Below are 18,963 nucleotides of genomic sequence, written 5' to 3'. Positions count from 1 at the left end.
GGGGGTCTGGCGCTGGGCGCGGTCCAGGCGTAGACGGGCTTACCTTTGGCGCACCTTCGGCGCGGCCGTAGCGCGTGGACGCTGCGCGTGGGGGCATTGGTCATAAATGGGGAGTGGAGGGGGCGGAGCGTGGGAGGGTCAGCTGGGAGGCGGGGTCTAGGTGCAGGGAGGGTCTGCAAGGGGTCCTAACAAAATGGCTGCACAGTAAACAAACAGATCAGCAAAGCTCCGACAGCAATCTCGAGGTGCAACAATCAAAGCGCTAGCAGAAACAAATGCGAGGCAAGTAGCGTTATTGAGCGCTGCGTGAAATAATTAATTAAAGCACTTGCAGAGGCACTAAAGCGCACAGGTCACGAGCGCTGCACAGTCAATAATTAGAATAGCGCCTGGAGTACAACTTAGCACAGGACACGAGCGCTGAGCAGAATCAATTGAAATTAAAGTGCCAGGAGTCCAAATGAGCACCGTTCTCGAGCGCTGCACAATACCAGTGATACCAGCAGGAGGGGGAGGTGAGGGGAGCGGCCGCTTCTGCGAGGAGCAGGACGGTCACAGCTGTACACGAGGGCAAGCACAGGCTCTACCTCTGTGGGTGGGAGGGTCAGCTGGGAGGCGGGGTCTAGGTGCAGGAAGGGTCTGCAAGGGGTCCTAACAAAATGGCTGCACAGTAAACAAACAGATCAGCAAAGCTCCGACAGCAATCTCGAGGTGCAACAATCAAAGCGCTAGCAGAAACAAATGCGAGGCAAGTAGCGTTATTGAGCGCTGCGTGAAATAATTAATTAAAGCACTTGCAGAGGCACTAAAGCGCACAGGTCACGAGCGCTGCACAGTCAATAATTAGAATAGCGCCTGGAGTACAACTTAGCACAGGACACGAGCGCTGAGCAGAATCAATTGAAATTAAAGTGCCAGGAGTCCAAATGAGCACCGTTCTCGAGTGCTACACAATACCAGTGATACCAGCAGGAGGGGGAGGTGAGGGGAGCGGCCGCTTCTGCGAGGAGCAGGACGGTCACAGCTGTACACGAGGGCAAGCACAGGCTCTACCTCTGTGGGTGGGAGGGTGAGCTGGGAGGCGGGGTCTAGGTGCAGGGAGGGTCTGCAAGGGGTCCTAACAAAATGGCTGCACAGTAAACAAACAGATCAGCAAAGCTCCGACAGCAATCTCGAGGTGCAACAATCAAAGCGCTAGCAGAAACAAATGCGAGGCAAGTAGTGTTATTGAGCGCTGCGTGAAATAATTAATTAAAGCACTTGCAGAGGCACTAAAGCGCACAGGTCACGAGCGCTGCACAGTCAATAATTAGAATAGCGCCTGGAGTACAACTTAGCACAGGACACGAGCGCTGAGCAGAATCAATTGAAATTAAAGTGCCAGGAGTCCAAATGAGCACCGTTCTCGAGCGCTGCACAATACCAGTGATACCAGCAGGAGGGGGAGGTGAGGGGAGCGGCCGCTTCTGCGAGGAGCAGGACGGTCAAAGCTGTACACGAGGGCAAGCACAGGCTCTACCTCTGTGGGTGGGAGGGTCAGCTGGGAGGCGGGGTCTAGGTGCAGGGAGGGTCTGCAAGGGGTCCTAACAAAATGGCTGCACAGTAAACAAACAGATCAGCAAAGCTCTGACAACAATCTCGAGGTGCAACAATCAAAGCGCTAGCAGAAACAAATGCGAGGCAAGTAGCGTTATTGAGCGCTGCGTGAAATAATTAATTAAAGCACTTGCAGAGGCACTAAAGCGCACAGGTCACGAGCGCTGCACAGTCAATAATTAGAATAGCGCCTGGAGTACAACTTAGCACAGGACACGAGCGCTGAGCAGAATCAATTGAAATTAAAGTGCCAGGAGTCCAAATGAGCACCGTTCTCGAGCGCTGCACAATACCAGTGATACCAGCAGGAGGGGGAGGTGAGGGGAGCGGCCTTTAGGATGGCCAGTAGTGAGGTTCCGTGACGATTTGAGCCCGTGTTTTCAAATTTGTCGGAAATATATAATATTGGTATCAGCGAACCGCAAATGATCCATTTAGCATACCCTGGTGTTTTCGCTACGCTACAAGCAAGAGCACTCCTTTTATTAACACATTTCTGATCTACCCACGGCATCCATCTTAGATCATGGCAGCCATTTTGTATTTCTTGCCCTCACATACGCAATAGCCTCTGATCACTTCATTTCGATTAAGGACACGTAGCCTTAGCCGGAGATTCACCTCTTTCATGACACGTGCACCTTAAACCAGATCACGCTGTAGCTACATGACTCGACAAAGGCTGCCTCCTCTGCCCGAGGCCAGTCCTGCTAAACTGGTCTTCGTGTCCATTGTCCTGATCATGATTAGGCGGCCGAAGCCGGTAGCCTTGCCCATTTACAACCCACAAACATCTCTTATCCCGCTTTCCTATCTTCCACACCTGGCTCCGTTCCTTTCTTTCTGAATCTTTATTAGGGGGAGGTAACGAAATTTACGATGAGGCGGTCCGGCTCTTGAATGCAATATTGACAAGGGATTGTGATGAACTAGTGGGAACCCCTCTTCGTAGATGTTTCGTATCAGATTTTATCAACGGTTCCTGTGTACGCCAAATATTTATTGTTTATGACACAAAGGCTTTGGGAATGTACCAACATGTGAAGAATTCGCCTGAAGGCCAAAATTTAGTATATAAGGAGCAACCCACTTTGTACAATTTGAACAGGCTCCTAGATACTGCCCATGCGTAGTTTCTGTGACTTCTGTGTCCCTGCAGTAATAAATCTTTGGTCTTTGACGCCACCATCGAGAAGCCCGTGTTTCTGTTCATTTGTGCACCAAGGCAGGTGGAACTCCGGGGTCTTTGGGTGTTGTTCCCTGACACCTCTGGACGGAACCAAAAAGTCCAGAACTCCAGTAGGCCTTCCGGTATATCATACTTTATCAGGCACTCCTATAAGCTCTTGTGATCCATTGAGTCAAAAGCTGCCCGAAAATCAACAAAGCAGCAATACATTTTCCTCTTTTGCTCTATTGATTTCTGGGTGAGCGCCCAGAGGGCGAAACAATAGTCTATGGTGGAATGACCTTCTTTGAATCCCCCATGTTCAACCTGTACCACTGAGTTCTGGTTCACCCAATCTTTTAGTTTACCTAGTATTATTTTTGCCAAGATCTTTTTGTTGTGCTCCTGCCCAACCCACACACTGCAGGAACGAGGATCAATCCAGTCCACTTCCCCGACTCACCAGCCACTCACTGAATGATACAATGAGGAAGCTGCTGACCCAGAAAAGAGGGTGGAAATCAAAAGGTAACCAAAACTTCCACCCTGGGAACGTACGGTACAAGGTACACCCACCTCCTTCTTCTGCACCTGCATACAAAGGGAAACACAAAACATGCCCTATGATAATTTATCAGTCCCCACTCCTACCTCTGAGCATATGACCATAATCCAATGATTACCCTTTCACATACACTTACCAATAGCATGAGCAGGCTTCGCTTCAAGGAGTAGTCAGTCAAACTCTTACCCGAGATAACCTCTCTCAGGTGACTGATGTGCAAGACGGTCCGTCTTGAAAGGGTGTTTGGTTTGGTTTGGGACAAAAAATAGGAACTTACAGGGTAAAAAACACACCTATTCGTCAGGCATGAAAAACCCCTGTATTGTGTGACCTCGGGAAAAGGGGGGGTAAAATGCTCCTCAGACGCGTTATCAATTCCGCTCCTTAGCGTTCTAAACAGAGGAAAAACCCAGCCGGGTTTCCTCGCGGAATGGACGATAACGTCACTTCCGCATACAACGATGCGGACAGGTCGCGCTCCAAACAACAATGCGCGCGAATCGCCGGTACTTTCACCGCGTCTCCGTGACAGGAGAGCGGTAATAACAAACAGGAGCCCCTGAATGCCGGCTACTAACGCCCAACACGGACAAGGGAAAAATCAATAACAAAGGGGGCGGAAAGGGGGTGGGAAGGGCTGAAAGTATTCTAAAGGACCCTAACTGAAAAGGCAATTCAAGAATAAACGGGGCGGGCAGGAACGGGGTATTTACATGAAACAAGGCTTCAGAAACAGGAACTACACAAGGAAGGGGATAAAAAAGGTATCAGAAAAAAGGGAAATAACCAAGTCTCTGCACGAGCCCGTGCAGAGACAGCTGCAATCAACAGGAAAGCCTGGAGCCAGGAAACAGGAACCCACAGATAGCAATAACAAGCATGGACATAAGGGTAGGACTCCTTTTTATGCTACTGGTGTGTCATGTGATGGTATTGGACATGGTCAACAAAAGAGGACTGGGGACCAAATCCTAACACTTTTTCCCAATATCTTTCAGATTAATTAATCTGTTGTTCTTTGAGGCATGCATATCGCCTTTCTTGTGTATAGGCCGAATTATTATACCCTTCCAATTATTTGGGCACTTCCCAGTATCTAAAATGACATGAAATATCCTAGAAAATAATTCGGCCCACCAGTTCAACTAAGTTTTAATTATCTGGGCAGGGACGTTGTTTGGACTGGCTGCCCTTGTTAAATTCAGAGATTTTATTGTGTTTTTCACTTCTGTGGCCGAAAAGTTGGCTTTTAAATCTGCTACCAGACCGCTCCAATCCGGTTGCACACCCTCTCCTGGTTCTCTCCCTGGGCTGTATAATTCCAGCAAATATTCCTCGCAAACAGCTTCTTCTACCACACAGTTCACTGTATTCTTTGTTTCTGTTGCCTCAAGCAACTTTGTCCAACAGTCTTCTGTATATGTTCTTTTTGCCCTCCTAATTTACTTGTTATATTCTCTTTTTAGTTTTGTGAGAATATCAACCCTAACCTGTTCATACTTTATGCTAAAACATTTCTTTGAGAACCACCTTTTTTGTCTTTCTGGCTTTTTTTGTTCATTTTGGCATTTATTGTATCTTTCCTCAGACCATCGCAATGGCTTTGGACCACTTCTTCAATTTTTCCCACAGACCAATTCAAACACTGACCACTTCCTGTGCCTAGATCTAGGTTCTGCTGCAATCTTACTAACCGGGCTATATATACTTCTGTAAGCCTCATTGTGATCTGCATGGGATATCCCACCTGTTGTTCAATGACTTTGTTACAGGATTCAAATGAACATCTAGGAGGTCTAGTTCTAAAGTGTTATTGTCACTTCCTTCTCTGTTTGTAATTATAAATCCTTTAATTAAATAAAAATTCCAAGGTGCCGAAAAGACGGAATCTATTGGGCAATTTTGTGAGCCTAATTTAAATGTTGTCTTTGCTGGAAAGTCTACGGTTGATCTTCCATTTAGGCAAAAGATGCTTTTAGTCCCCGAATAGTTTCCCAGCTGAATATCATTGGTTGTGGAGACACAATCTGGGAAAGTTGCTTAAGTTATATCATAAGCCTTCAACAATTCTTGGAACCAGCAATCTACTTTCTTTGGGTGCAGTTTATGATTAAAATCCATCGTTAATATAATCAAATCTGTGCCATACTTTCCACATATTACGTCCATGTCTTCTTTAAAATATCCCATTTCAACCGCATATTTCTCTGTACTACCCCATTGCATATACACATTTAAAAGCATCAGTATTGTATTCTTTCTGTCGGTGGCAGATAATGTTAACCTACATGCAAGCAACCATTTACATTTTGCGGTTAATTTATCTTTTTCACAAATTTAGTTGACAACAATGTCATTATTCTCCCCGCTGGGTGCCCAAATATTTGCTTCTTTGCTAAGGGATTGAACCATCGAATTTCGGGGTCTTGCCGCATAGCCAGTTTTCCTAGATACAGATGATCTTGATATTTTTTCCTAATTTCCTTAAATGTTCTTGTTTAGATTGATCTCCAAGGCCATTTATGTTCCAGGAAGCTATTCTTATGCCATGCGGCATACCCTATACCTATTGGACGTCATCTAGGAATCCTTCCTCCCCAAGCACCTCAGTATACCTATTTGAGGGGCCTACTTAGCTTATTCCCTGACTTCAGTTTCCCAACCAATTTTCCACATCTGTATTATTTGGTACCATTTAAAAATGTCCCAGGACTACTCCTTCATCTTCTTCCAGGTCAATTACCCTTACCCATCTCTTTCTTAATCCTGTTTGGCACCTTAGAAAATTATTTCCTTGCAACTCCTTCCCTTCTACTTCTTTTTCCACTTCCTCTTCGGATATTATCCATATCCCTACCTTATTTACCTCTCACACCGCTTTTTCTGTCATAATATTTACGAATCTGAGTACACCAATACCCTGGTCACATCCTTTCCTTCCATATTTTGCTTAAATCCCACTTGCCTTAAGTCATTTGACCCTTTACCTTTCAAGTTTGGGTACTGGGCAAACGCTTGCAGAAGTTGTGACCTATTTAGCGGCAACCTCTTCCTTAACTTCTTACCAGCTTTACCTATTGGGATTGGTTCAAAGTATATCCACGTATACTCTTTACCCTCCTTCCTTACCCCTTTTGATGCCAGACGTTGTACCATGTGTGCCATATTTATCTGATTATCGTGCCTACTAATTCCTGGCTCCCGAGTATTCCCCGGTTGTAAATTTGCTCCGTAGCCATGACCTGGATGACTACCGGGGATTTTGGGTTTAATTAGAGTTATGTACCTTACTTGTTTCTCCTGCGTATATGAGTTATTATCTAATTGTGCACTTTCAAATATTCGACTAATGGTGTTGAGTGACTTTGATTCTTACACCCTATCCCCACCTCGCACCTCAACAACCCTTGATCTTTTCACTATCTTGTCACTCCCCTTTTTTTGTGGATTTCTTTACTACTCGTCCCACTCTGTTTGCTATGCTAGCCCAAATCTGGGGACCTCGCCTCTTCTTATTACTTAAATTGGCCATCTTGATATGTAAACCTCACGTATTTCTTTTGGTGAGTCAACGGTTTCAGCGTGTTCCTCTACAAAGGTCTGTGGGTCAGGGTCTGGGACTGGTCTTACCATAGATGGCATTTGACATCTAATCCCCTGGAGCTCACCCTCTATCTTGGCTAGATAGTTTTATGTACTTTTAAAATGTCATTGTTTGACAGTGTAACTTCTAGAAGCCTTTGTAGAGTTCTCTGTAATATTAGCATAAGGTCCAACATTGAAGACGCGGGCATTGCAGAGAGTTCCAGATTTGACCCCGGGGTTAAGTTCAGTTCCACAGTTTGTTCTGCCACTGTTTTTGGGTTATCAAGCCAATTTTGATTTCTTTCCGGCCTTAACTCTCTACCAGGTGTCCCCTCTTCTTCTATCCTCATATCCTCATTTGAGATCGTGCAATCCCCGTTTCCTACCTCCGGATCATAAGTAAACAGACCACGTGGTAAAGAAGACGACCGTGGTGACAATAGTCCCTTTTGGTTCCATAAGAGCTTTAGAGACTGATTGGTCAAAATTAGCTACTCAGTTGTATGCTCCTCAAGGGGTGGAGAGATATTCCCATTCCCACTCCTACTCCCACTCTCATTCTGCAGAGCGGCCTCTATTATCCTATGTCAAGAGCCTTCACTGGTGAAAAAACTTTTTTCAAATATTTCCCCATGAATTCTTTTATTCACCTTGTTTTTTGCTTATGGCCACACTTCTCTTTGCTTTTTTCTTTGTTCCCTTCTCTGGTCTCGGATCTGGGTTCCCTCCACTTTCTCCAGAGGCTCCCAAATCCACTGAGATCGCTCTTGACCCCATACTCTAGCTCCAGGATACTTTTGTTTTTCTAGGGGGTCATCCCCGATGCTCGACCCTGGGATTACAAACTCTGCGTACTCCCAGGTTAGGTCCAGCTCTTTGAAGGCTCAGGGTGAGCAACTAACAATACCACCAGCAATCCATCAGACAGTGTGTAATATCATAGGCTCACACAAAATCGCGAACTCCAGCACTTACCTCTGTTGTGGGTGCCATTTACCCATGCCCGTGCCTGTATCCATGTCCCCGAGGCCACCGAGCCGTTCAGCCTTTCAGTAATTCAGCCGCTCGGCGTTTTCTTTGTGTTTTTCCACTACCTGCCAGCTCCATTCTGCTACGCTTGTCGCTCTCATCGTTCTCCTCATCGGCGCTGGTGCGCTGGAGCTGGCACTGTCTCTGGCGTATGGCGTAGGGTCGGGGCTACTGCAAGCGGGAAGCAGGAGTTAGGTATTCGGCGTACAGCACAATAGTGGGAATAGTAATTTTCAGCCCTATGCTATCCAACACTTTCCCTACTCTTGCACACTTTGGAGAGGGAAAAGTAATTTTAACCCTCTGCTATCCAACACTTTTCCTACTGTTGCACCCTTTTGGGTGGGAATAGTATTTTATACCCCTACGCTATCCAACACTTTCCCTACTTTTGCACTCTGTGGAGTAAGTATATGTATTATTTTATAAATGTATATGTTTAATTTGTTTTAACTTTATAGGTATTAATTTTAAACATGTTTTAATATTTTTAACTATGTTTCTTTTAATTATATGTATTATTTACTTTAGTTCACATTATTGTTTTAAAATTTTACAACAATTTTTTTACTTCAATATTTTTTGGGGGATATTTTTGTACTTACCATGGTGTAGATAGGATGTCGATATTCTTGACTTTGATATTTTTTCTCCAATATTTTGTTAACTCGATGTTCGGTCTGTCGATATTTTGTCAGTGATCTCCCAAAAGTAGGAGATTGAGGTGGGCTATTTTTGATTTTTGAAATCGAATTTGTAGCCTTCAGAGGCGAACCCAAAAGTTATGTTGCTCGCCGTAAATGATCCATTAAATCATCATCCATCAGAAAAATATCATTTTCATAGTACAATGCCTCTTCATCCAAATTCTGAATTAACTCAGTTAATCTAGCTGTGAATAACCCCGGACTGTATTTATACCCTTGGGGGTGTCAACAGAATCGAAGGGAGAACTGAGCGCTAACAATGCTGTCAAATTTCTTTGTATTTTCATCACACAATGTTATTCAATAATGCGCCACTGTGGGCAGTCTGTACTGCAAATGTTTTAGTGCGTGTGTTCAGATGTCAGTAGCCTAAAACTAGACTTTATGTATTATGATGGTTCAGTACAGGAGGCAACGGGTTATTCATTGAAGAGGTAAAAGTTCCAATCACACCCTGGTATTCAAGTTGATATAAGATCTCCCTGACTTGTTTTTTCACTTCTTGTTTTATTGGGTATTGTCTCTGTGGTGTTGAAGTAGTTTTTACTGGGATTACATAGTGAGGTGACTCAGCATCCCACCCAACATGGTTGCAATATAATGCTGGAGCAAGTGCTACCACCCACTCCTACGCGTCTGAATGTTTTAAGTTTAGTGGAATGAGGTCAGAAAAAGCTGGTAAAATTACCGTTTCTCCCTTTGGTCAATCCATAAACATTTCTGGCGGTCAATTTTTTTCAGCTATTGTTTCTTCTGCCGCACTGTCTAGCATCATCAGGGCTCATTCCCCATTCATAAGTTGAGTCCTCGGAATTCTGGGCATATCCAATCTTTGAGACCAGCTACCTTCTTCTTTTTAAATTGAGGTTTTGAATTTGGTTTCTCTTCTTTTTTGGAAGTATCGTCTGAAGCACGTTGAGTGTCTCTGGACTTTGTACGCTCTTCTTGTCTGTGTTTTTACCGTCCTTCCCTCTCAGACTTTTTTGATGTACCCTGAAAGGAACAATAGTAACAAGAGGAAGGTGTATCAGTATCCTGATACTGTCCATGTTTTTTAATGTTATCTCTATTCCTACGGTTGTACCTCCTTTCGGAGGGCTCCTTGTTGAGGAGATACACCCCTGGATTTTGACATATTTTCTCTATTCTTTTGTTTTTGAGTATTATTGTCCCATTTATTCTTAGACAAATGCAGTGTTTTCTTGGTTATCTTTATCAAGCCCACCCAGGAGTTAAGGTTTTGTCGCTCTAGCTCCAAAACTATCTCTACCTAATTCGGCATAGGTGTCTTCAATATTTTTATGTAAATCCTGCTCCTGTTGTAAAGTAGTGAAATCCCTCAGGCGTTGGCGTATTACCATTGCTGCTGCCGCCCCTTTTATATTTGCTAATATAATAGTTGATACCTGGGTAAAATCTTTTGACACTTTCATCCCTAAGTTCAGAGCAGGCTCTGCTCCATAATCATTCTGTATTTGTCTTAATACATCTGGTGTCACTGATATTGAAGGGATACCATGATGTCTGGTATACATGGCAGTGAAAACTGTACCCGAAGAGTTACAATCTTTTATCTGTGGAGCTATACCCGTTGGCAAGCAGATTGTTTGCATCCTGTATTTTTCTTGAGGGATTCTGCATGGAAACACTGCCTCTAGGTGTGTTATGTTTTTTAGCTATCTAGAGGAGCATTTGCTCATGTCTAGTGGGTATTTTACCCATAACTGTGTTTAGAGTTTGTGGAGTTATCTTAGCTGTAGACCCCTGAATGTGTCCTATAGGTGTAGCCGTTGTTGGCTGAGGTGTGAGTGTTCTCATCATGAACTGTGTCAGGTGTCTGTAAAGTTTTATTATTTCTTTATGAAGTGGAAGTAAGTCAGCTACTGGCATTGAGTCAAAGTCTTGATGTGGTGGGTAAGCTTCGAAGACTGGCCAAGTTGCTCCATCTCTTCCCAGCGGACTGAGTCCAAGTGTACAATATTCATCTGGTGTTTCATCTTCAGTGTAAGAATGAAATGTATTTGTGCATGCATTCGCTGGCAGAAATTTAACCCATGAATAGAATACCTCTGTTCTGTATGATTCATGTGCTTCAACCACAGAAGTTACCGTCCCACCCCTAGCTATGACTCCATATTCTGCTAGTTTTAAAGGTTAGTTCTGACATTTCCTGAAATGTATATTTCACCTTCCTGCTCTTCCTCCCTTGCTGCAGTTGCATGTTGTGCTGGTTCAGCAGTCTTTGTCAATGTTTATTGAAACAGGAGAAGATTCATAGAAACTGAGATAAGGTTTTATGCACAGCAGGGAACTATTTGTCCTTCAAGATTGATAAACCTACAGCCGATACATATGATATGTCTGCTCAGCTGTGGCAAAATGTTCCCAGACGTCTGGAAAAATGTGAGTAGGGGTCTGTGAGAACAGCCTGACTGAACTACTCAGATTTGACTGTTAAATAAGTACCAAACCAAGTGTCATGTTGTGTTGTTCCTTTAAATCTCTATAGGATTTGTGCTTTTAGATAATGCAGGATTGTTGTCCAGACTGATTCCAGACACCCCCACAGCGTATGTTAGCCTGTTTACCAGCTCACTCACAGTGCCACAATAAACCCTTCTTACCAGGGAGACAATTGTTCTTGGCAACTATCGAACATGACAACTCTGTCCCATCAGGGATCATGGACACAGTAAAGTGCTTTTTGCTCAGTCGCTCGTGCTCACTTCGTCTCAGAGAAATACACAGACCAAACGGCGGGAACATTTTCAATAAGCCTTTATTTAAGCATCATCATTCTAATAAAAAAGAGGTTTGCTAAAACAACCATATGACAGAAACGGGTATAAATGATTGTAAACACCAATAGAGTAAAAGGATGGTAGAGTCCTACCATAGTGCTAAAACATGAATACAGGCAAGTATAAAAATACATGACAGTATTAATGCACACTTCCATGATACAACACTAACCAGATGTATCTACGTGTACCTGACATGTATGTAGGTGTTGGACCAAGAATCCCCTATGATAAAGCTAACCCCATTACCTGATTCGGGAGACTTTGGGACCCCATCTTGGTCTCGAGATGGACACCTCGCGAGGGATGTCATACCACTGCGATTTGGAGTGTCAGTGTGTCAGCATGGAAGTCCTTCTTTCCTCTCCCTGCCTCAGCAAAGATATGGTGTACATACACCCAAAGTGGTACCCTCAGGGGATCTACCTACCTGTGTCATGTTAGACTAGGATGACGAAAGAAAGACCCTAAACATAGTTATTGTGCAGGAAATGGTAGTCCTGTTGAGATTCCAAGATTCGTTAATTATAATGAATAAGGCTAGGTTTCAGAGAAAACACCAAGTCCTTTAGACAGTCCCATAACTTGGTAAAAGGTAAGCGCCATGAACCGTTATTTAGTGTAATGGCAGGGAAAATAAGGATGAAATGTTTAGTTGCTTCCTGTATCTGAGTACCTGTATGAAATGTAGCACATGTTTATATATCGATCTTCACAACATATTTCTGGCTCATCGAAGCATTTTAAATCAGAACTATTGCCACTGCCCGGTTGAATGGTACTCTGTCAACTGACCATGGACTGGGGCTTAGTTAGGCTTGCAGGGTCTTCGTGGTCTGCAGTACCTGCTGATCTCTGCATGTGTCAGCAGTAGTCATTCCACTCTTGCTGCTATTACGGCGCCTTTGGCATTGGTGTTGTTTCATCATCACAATATGCAGCATCCACTCACTTCAGGCAAGTTCTTCTTGATGTTGTTGTAAATAATATGACTTTTTTTTCCTTGCTATTATCTTCCCTTCTTGCTTACTGTGAATGCCATGTGATAATCAAGTTATTCAAAAAGTGGATATGTACGATCTCATCAAGCGCACAGCCTTTTCATGGCAGGGTTCTTATGTAGATATGATAAATAAGGTAGCATGAATATGTTCAGAGCATCCAATCATTAAAGCTGACCATGTCAATAATTAGATGATTATCATGAAATAGCAGAATTTGTAGAAGGTTGAATTCTGAGTTTTTCATCACATAATAGAGTGAAAATATCTAAAGGGTATAACTACATGCTCTGCTGATTGTTTATTCTAAAAGTAATCAACAAGCTCTTAATATTTTTTTTTTTAAATGGACGGAGAGCTGGGGTTTTGAAGAGTGTTTACTCCTGAGACAACAAGACAAACATAATCACAGCACCAACTATAACTGAAGGCTTCTGGGAGGCAATTGGCCTGAGGTCGCTCTCTGACTGGCTGTCTATACTTATATCAAACACACTCAGCTGCCTTTTTTGGATGAAAATAGCCGGGTTGCTATTAAACCGAACAATAAGCTGCATTAGTAGGTGTCAGTGAATCCTCTTTGAAACTCAGAATAGGAAATTTTACTTGCAAATATATTGGAATTAGTATAGAGCTTAGAAATTGAAAATTAGGGTTTTAGTGCTATAAAATATATACAGCGGATACCGTTCATATCTTTTGCACTAAATTATGATTTTAATTTTAAAAGTATGCATTTTAAAATGTACATTTTGTTTTCTATTGATTTTTGAATGTATTGTTCATTTACAAAGAATGATTTTGTGCTCCACTAACTGTCCTTAAATTCATGCCAACCCTAAACTACGGGTCATTGATATTCAAAGACGGTATCGCAGCATGGCTGTACAAAGCTGAAAGCCAATGTGGTGGGCTCTTGTTCCATCTGACAGATGCCCCTCCATCATCCCAAATACAATTGGAAGGCACAGATCCTAGACAACTATGCCAAACTCAAGTCGGCACCCACAGGATCCAACTGCTATGGCTAGGTGTCCAAGTTCACAAGCTCCAATGAGAATCTTAGATGAGGAGCTGGATAGAATTTTAGGACACGCAGTGCATTATGAACCAAAACCTTTCATCAAAGGTAACCTAAACATATTTAGCTAAACATGCTAAAATATTATTGGGAGATGAGGACAGGTGCAAATTAGCACAAATGACTTGAGTGGATCTACCCATAGCTCTCTACCAAGATCTGGGGAAAGTATCATATCTTTTCAGCCATATGAAACTGGTCTTCAAAAAATAATTTATGAGACTCAGATGCATACTGAAACCAATAAAAGCGTACAAATGTGGGCGCCTAAAAGGCTCCTGTGATTATAATTGTTGACTATGTAGGTTTTTGTCTAAAAAAGCCAAAGGGGCTACTATTGGTAACGCCAATACCCCATCATATGGGCATGTATCAATGTAACAAGGCTATCACTGCATGTCTGAATGCCATCACTGGACTTTAGCCCAAGAACAGCCCTTTAAGCCTGATGTTATTGCACTATGCTCTTTATTCACCAGCCTGCAGCCTTAGTTTGACACCTTGTCCGGAACTAGTGAGGATTAGGTATGTTTAGCCTAGGCTGAGGACAAGGGAGACTTGATAGGGTCCTAGGGCTGGGCGGAATTTGCATAGTCGCGCTATGCAAAGCACTGCAAAACTGTAAAAAAACCTCTGCGAGCGTGCAGAGTTCGCGAACTTGCGGAATTGCTTATACCGCCGGTTTGTGATGCTTTTTTCCTGTTTGCAAGCGCTGTTTGCGTGCTTGGGGGAAATATCTCTCGCGCACACATTTTGAAAGCGCAAACAAGCAAAAAATTCTGCGAAGCCGAGGATCATGGAATTTTTGGCAATTCAGTGTTCTCCGCAGAAAAAGCAAAATTACCCAAATTCTCCAAATTCCACAAGCAGAGCCGAATTTACCGCCCAGGCCTACCCTTGACATATTATGGGCACTACACTAGGACCGCCAAAGAACCGCTCACCAGTGACGGTAATACTTGTAACCTGGTGAGCTGTGTCCACACAGGTTTGGCAGTGTGGGAGTGCGGCAGTGGCGTGTCAATTCGGCATCCAGACCGCAAGCTTGGATTTTTGGAGGTGTTGCTATATGCTTTATAATTAAAGTGACAGTAACAACCTTGTGTGGTTGTGTGGGGGTATACTTACTATGTGTTTGCTGTTTTTAAATGGGTTAGGAGTTCATTATAGCTACTGCTTTGTTTATTTGAGAGTGGAACATATATGAAAGGGACACTGTTGTTTTGATAGTCACCATGTATGGTGTATATCTTTCCATATTTTGAAGGTACCTTCGCTATCCAGGTTTGAAATTTGGTACGTTTTATTGAGATGTTTGCAGTGGAGAAGATTAGCGTTCTTTTTGCTATTGTCATGCAAAAGGAAGGATTATTTTTTATGTGTGATTGTTAACTGATCTGGTATGTCTATGTCCTGATATGTTCTACAAGCAGGTCAGGTGTTGCTTGAGCCTTTTTTAGTGAAAGTAATCGGACATTTTAAAGTGTGGATAGTTAGTAGTTCGCCAGTTATGTGTTCACGAACTTTGGGTAGTATGTCTTTAAGGTTTTTTTAGAGTACTATTGTGTGCCTCTCTCATGTCTTGTGAAATTTCTCTCACTTTATTCTGTATCATTTGAGGGGTGGATGTGCTCGTTCAATTAAATTCGAACATTTTATTTTTTAGTTGCCCTTTCATAGCATGCATGAGAATAATATTTAGTACATTTCCAGTTTACAGGTTCTATTGATGCACTTTCACAGCTGTAGGTGTCATTCAGTGTTTCCTTTCAAAATTTGAATTACAAATTTCCCATACTTTTGGTACGGTTCAAATGTAATTGTAATCCATAAATACACGAGTTATCATAAATTAACATTGGACTGTAAATGAACTTGACCCATAAAAAGAAATATGTGCTTCCAGGTGGATCTATAGCACTATTTTCCCATTAGAGCCTCTCATTGCATCTAAGCATGGCAAGTACAACTACTGAAGATCAAAAAAACTTGAAGAAGACGGAAGTTGAAACACGTTGTGGTGTTTTGGTTCAGTTATGCTGCTGCTGCTTAATAAATGGATTCTATCAGAGGAATCCTTTGGGAGTGCAGGGCTGTGATTTGGAGTGCTTTACCCCCAACGCTGCACCAAAAGTCATATAATATGAATTTATTTGTTTTGACATTATGTTTCTTTGCATTTGAATTTTAATGCTCATAGTTAATAATATTGTTTCAGATGTGTTTATTGAGATTTTTTGGGTGCACTCTTTCTATGGGGCTAAAGTTTACATTTTGGGTGATGTAATATATGTTTTTCAAGTAATTGGTTTATGTAAAAATAGGGTTGTGATGTTTTTATTGATTTTTGTTGTTTTTTTATGATGGGTTTGTAGTCAATATTGTGTTAATCAATATGTTTGACATGAAATAAGTTTATTTATAGGTAACAATATTATTTTGTGATATCGGATATGTAGAAATCAATACTTTAAAAAAAAATATCTGTGTGCTTGATATTAGTGATTTTTATAGTTATGTCTCCAACGTCAATATTCTTTTCTTGCTATTTAATTTCTCATATTTGTGGTTCTCAACATTTGTTGGATTGATAATATGCCACTGATCAATAAGCCTATGTGCGGATCACTTTACTATGTTTGTGATATAAATGAATGATCCCATTTGAAATACTAATACATTTTCTAATGGAAGAAGATAGAAAAGCAGATGGTCTTCACCATATTCCATGTTGATCAGGTTATACATTTGGTTTTGTGACTACCAATTATTTTTAGCTCTTAAATGCATCTTTTGTTGATATCTGGTCTGAACAGAATGATGTAACACTTTGGAATGAATATACAGCCGAGCAGTCCAGCACTGGAAGCCAAGATGGCAAAGATCTCCACGGACACCATGTATCTACCCTTAGAGCTAAGGTAGGCTGGAAGGAAGGACACCCAGACGCTGCAGAACACCAGCATGCTGAATGTGATGAGCTTGGCCTCATTGAATCTATCAGGAAGGTTCCTGGCGAGGAAGGCCACAGTAAAGCTGGCAAAGGCCAGCAGACCCATGTAAGCAAGCATCCCGTAGAAAGCAGTGAATGAACCGTTGTCACACTGTAGGATCACCTTTCCAATTTCAGACTGAGTGTCAGTGGCTGGATGAGGAGGATAAGTTAGCAGCCAAGTGAGACAAATTACTACTGCCCCCAGTGTGCACACGAGGACCATAGACGCAGACACCTGAGATCCCAGCCATCTGCTTAACCTGCTACCTGGCTTGATGGCATTGAAGGCAATTACAACAGTGATGGTTTTCACTAATACGCAAGACACAGCAAGAGTGAAAATAATGCCAAATGCAGCTTGTTGGGTCAAACATGTCAATAATGCAGGGCGTCCAATGAACAGAAGAGAGGTGAGGAAGGCCAGCAGCAGAGATAGAAGGAGAGCGTAGCTGAGATGCTTGTTATTGGCCTTCACTATTGGGGTGTCCCGATATCTGAGAAAGATTCCCAACAAACCAGCTGTGAATATGGATAGTACAATAGCTACAGATGCCAACACTGCTCCAAGGAAATCACCATAAGAGAGATAAACAATGGCTTTCTGGATACAACCATCCTTTCTATCAGTGGGCCACTGGTCCTCGGGGCACTTCATGCAAGATTCCATGTCTAAAATATAAAACATCAGATTAAAATCAAATTAAAAATATAAATATTGCAAATAGCTGATCAACATAACAGAGCACAAATGAAAGTGAACCTGATATTTGATAAGAAATGTATCAAAAGTTTCGTCCATAAAGAGCTATAGCTGCTCTCGGACTGTAAAGCACGTTGATACTATGGGATCAATGGATCATATATGTATGTTGCTGTGGACAACATAGCATTATTACAGCACAATCAATTATTCCTATTCCCTTTTGCATTTCTCAATGTAGAGATCATGGTGTTCAGTTTAGACAATCCAGTTTGAGGTATAATCCGATGTTCACATTTTTAACAGTGTGTTGCTGTACAATAGCAATAAATCATTTAATGCTGTGGAGTGACCACAAGTGAGAACTCCCCCTCTTATTTCATTTGTCTCAGGTTTTCCTATTGAGTGAATACTATTCTCCATCTGTAGTCTTTTTGTTTATAATGAGAGTACTAAAATAACTGTTCAGTAAATAACTTGGGGCCAGATATACAAAGCGTTTTTGTAGTTGCAAAATCAAAATATCTGATTTGTATTCAACCTAAAATGCTTTTTTCCTGTAGAACCACCAAACTACAATCCTACAGGATCTCAATTTGGGTTTTCAATTCTGTATTTAGAAAGAGTTAATATTGATGCTGAATCTCAGTGGAATGTATTAATGCTTTGGAACCGACTTGCAGTTGCAAAACTTTTAAAATGTACCACCTCCTGAAAGGAGGAGGCAACCCCTTCACAAATTGGAAGGGGTTCACAATGCGTCCTTTCCCCTTTGAGAAAGGTAACAAAATATCTTTTTGAAGAGCAGGCACTGACTAGTCCCAAAGACCAGTACCTAAATTTGAAAAATTAAAGGTAAACGCTTAATTACTTTATTTTTAAACCCATCCTAATTTCCTTTAAATAAAACATTCTAATTTGTTTTAAAACGTTATTTTTTTAAAGCAATCACATATATGGTGGTCTGCTGACCCCAGCAGGCCAACAGCCCTCTGATGGCTATAATTTCTAATTGGTTGCCACTGTGAACTGCCAAATTACTATTCATGAGGTACATTGATATGTGGCCCCCTATGAATATCTAATGTAAAAATAAAAGTTTCAAACATTAGGAATGGGAATCACCTAATTGCGATTCTGAGAACAACTTTTTCCTTCTCCCTCAAAGCAGTGCAATCGTTTTCAGTAAGTAATTAAAGTGAATAAGGGAAGGTTTTTTGAACAAGTGAACGCCAAAGTGTTTTGGTGCCAGCAGATCCTCAGAAAATAGCCAAAGTGAACAGAGTTTTTTAGAGAAGGCAACAAAAATCTATGGCCCAGATGTAGGTAAATCCGATTTACCGACTCTAGAATACCGAATTTTACCGATTCGGCATTCTAGATTCAGTAAATCAGATGTAGGCAAAAAATCAGTAATTTTTACCGAATCTGTATAATTCGGTAATTACCGAATCGGTATTTACCGATTCAGTAATTGCCATTGATTGATATGGGCCTACAGGCCCATAGGAGTCAATGTCAATTACCGAATCGGTAAATGGCGATTCAGTAAAATTACTGATTTTGCAAGGGGGACAGGGTGTCACTTTGACACCCTGTTGCACCCCTGATTTTGGCTTGTGGGCCATGTGACACACATACATGCCCTTAGGGCATGTCTGTGTGCCACATGGCACAGGTGTACATGCACAAATGTGCATGTACACTGGAATTCGTTATTTACCATGCAATTATA

General features: G+C 42.0%; 1 protein-coding gene across 1 annotated transcript in view; it reads right to left on the bottom strand.

Moving 5' to 3' along the window:
- Nucleotides 1-16,313: 16,313 nt before the first annotated feature.
- LOC147725836 (vomeronasal type-2 receptor 26-like) overlaps nucleotides 16,314-18,963 on the bottom strand; it is a 667,311-nt gene continuing 664,661 nt past the window's right edge. The window contains exon 6 of the mRNA XM_086962796.1: nucleotides 16,314-17,197. Coding sequence (XP_086818922.1) covers nucleotides 16,314-17,197 — 884 coding nt within the window. The remainder of the gene's footprint in view (nucleotides 17,198-18,963) is intronic.

This window comes from Lissotriton vulgaris, chromosome 3_1 (assembly GCF_964263255.1).
Source record: "Lissotriton vulgaris chromosome 3_1, aLisVul1.2, whole genome shotgun sequence".
Taxonomy (NCBI): Eukaryota; Metazoa; Chordata; class Amphibia; order Caudata; family Salamandridae; genus Lissotriton; species Lissotriton vulgaris.
This window is presented reverse-complemented; position numbering and strand designations above follow the sequence as displayed.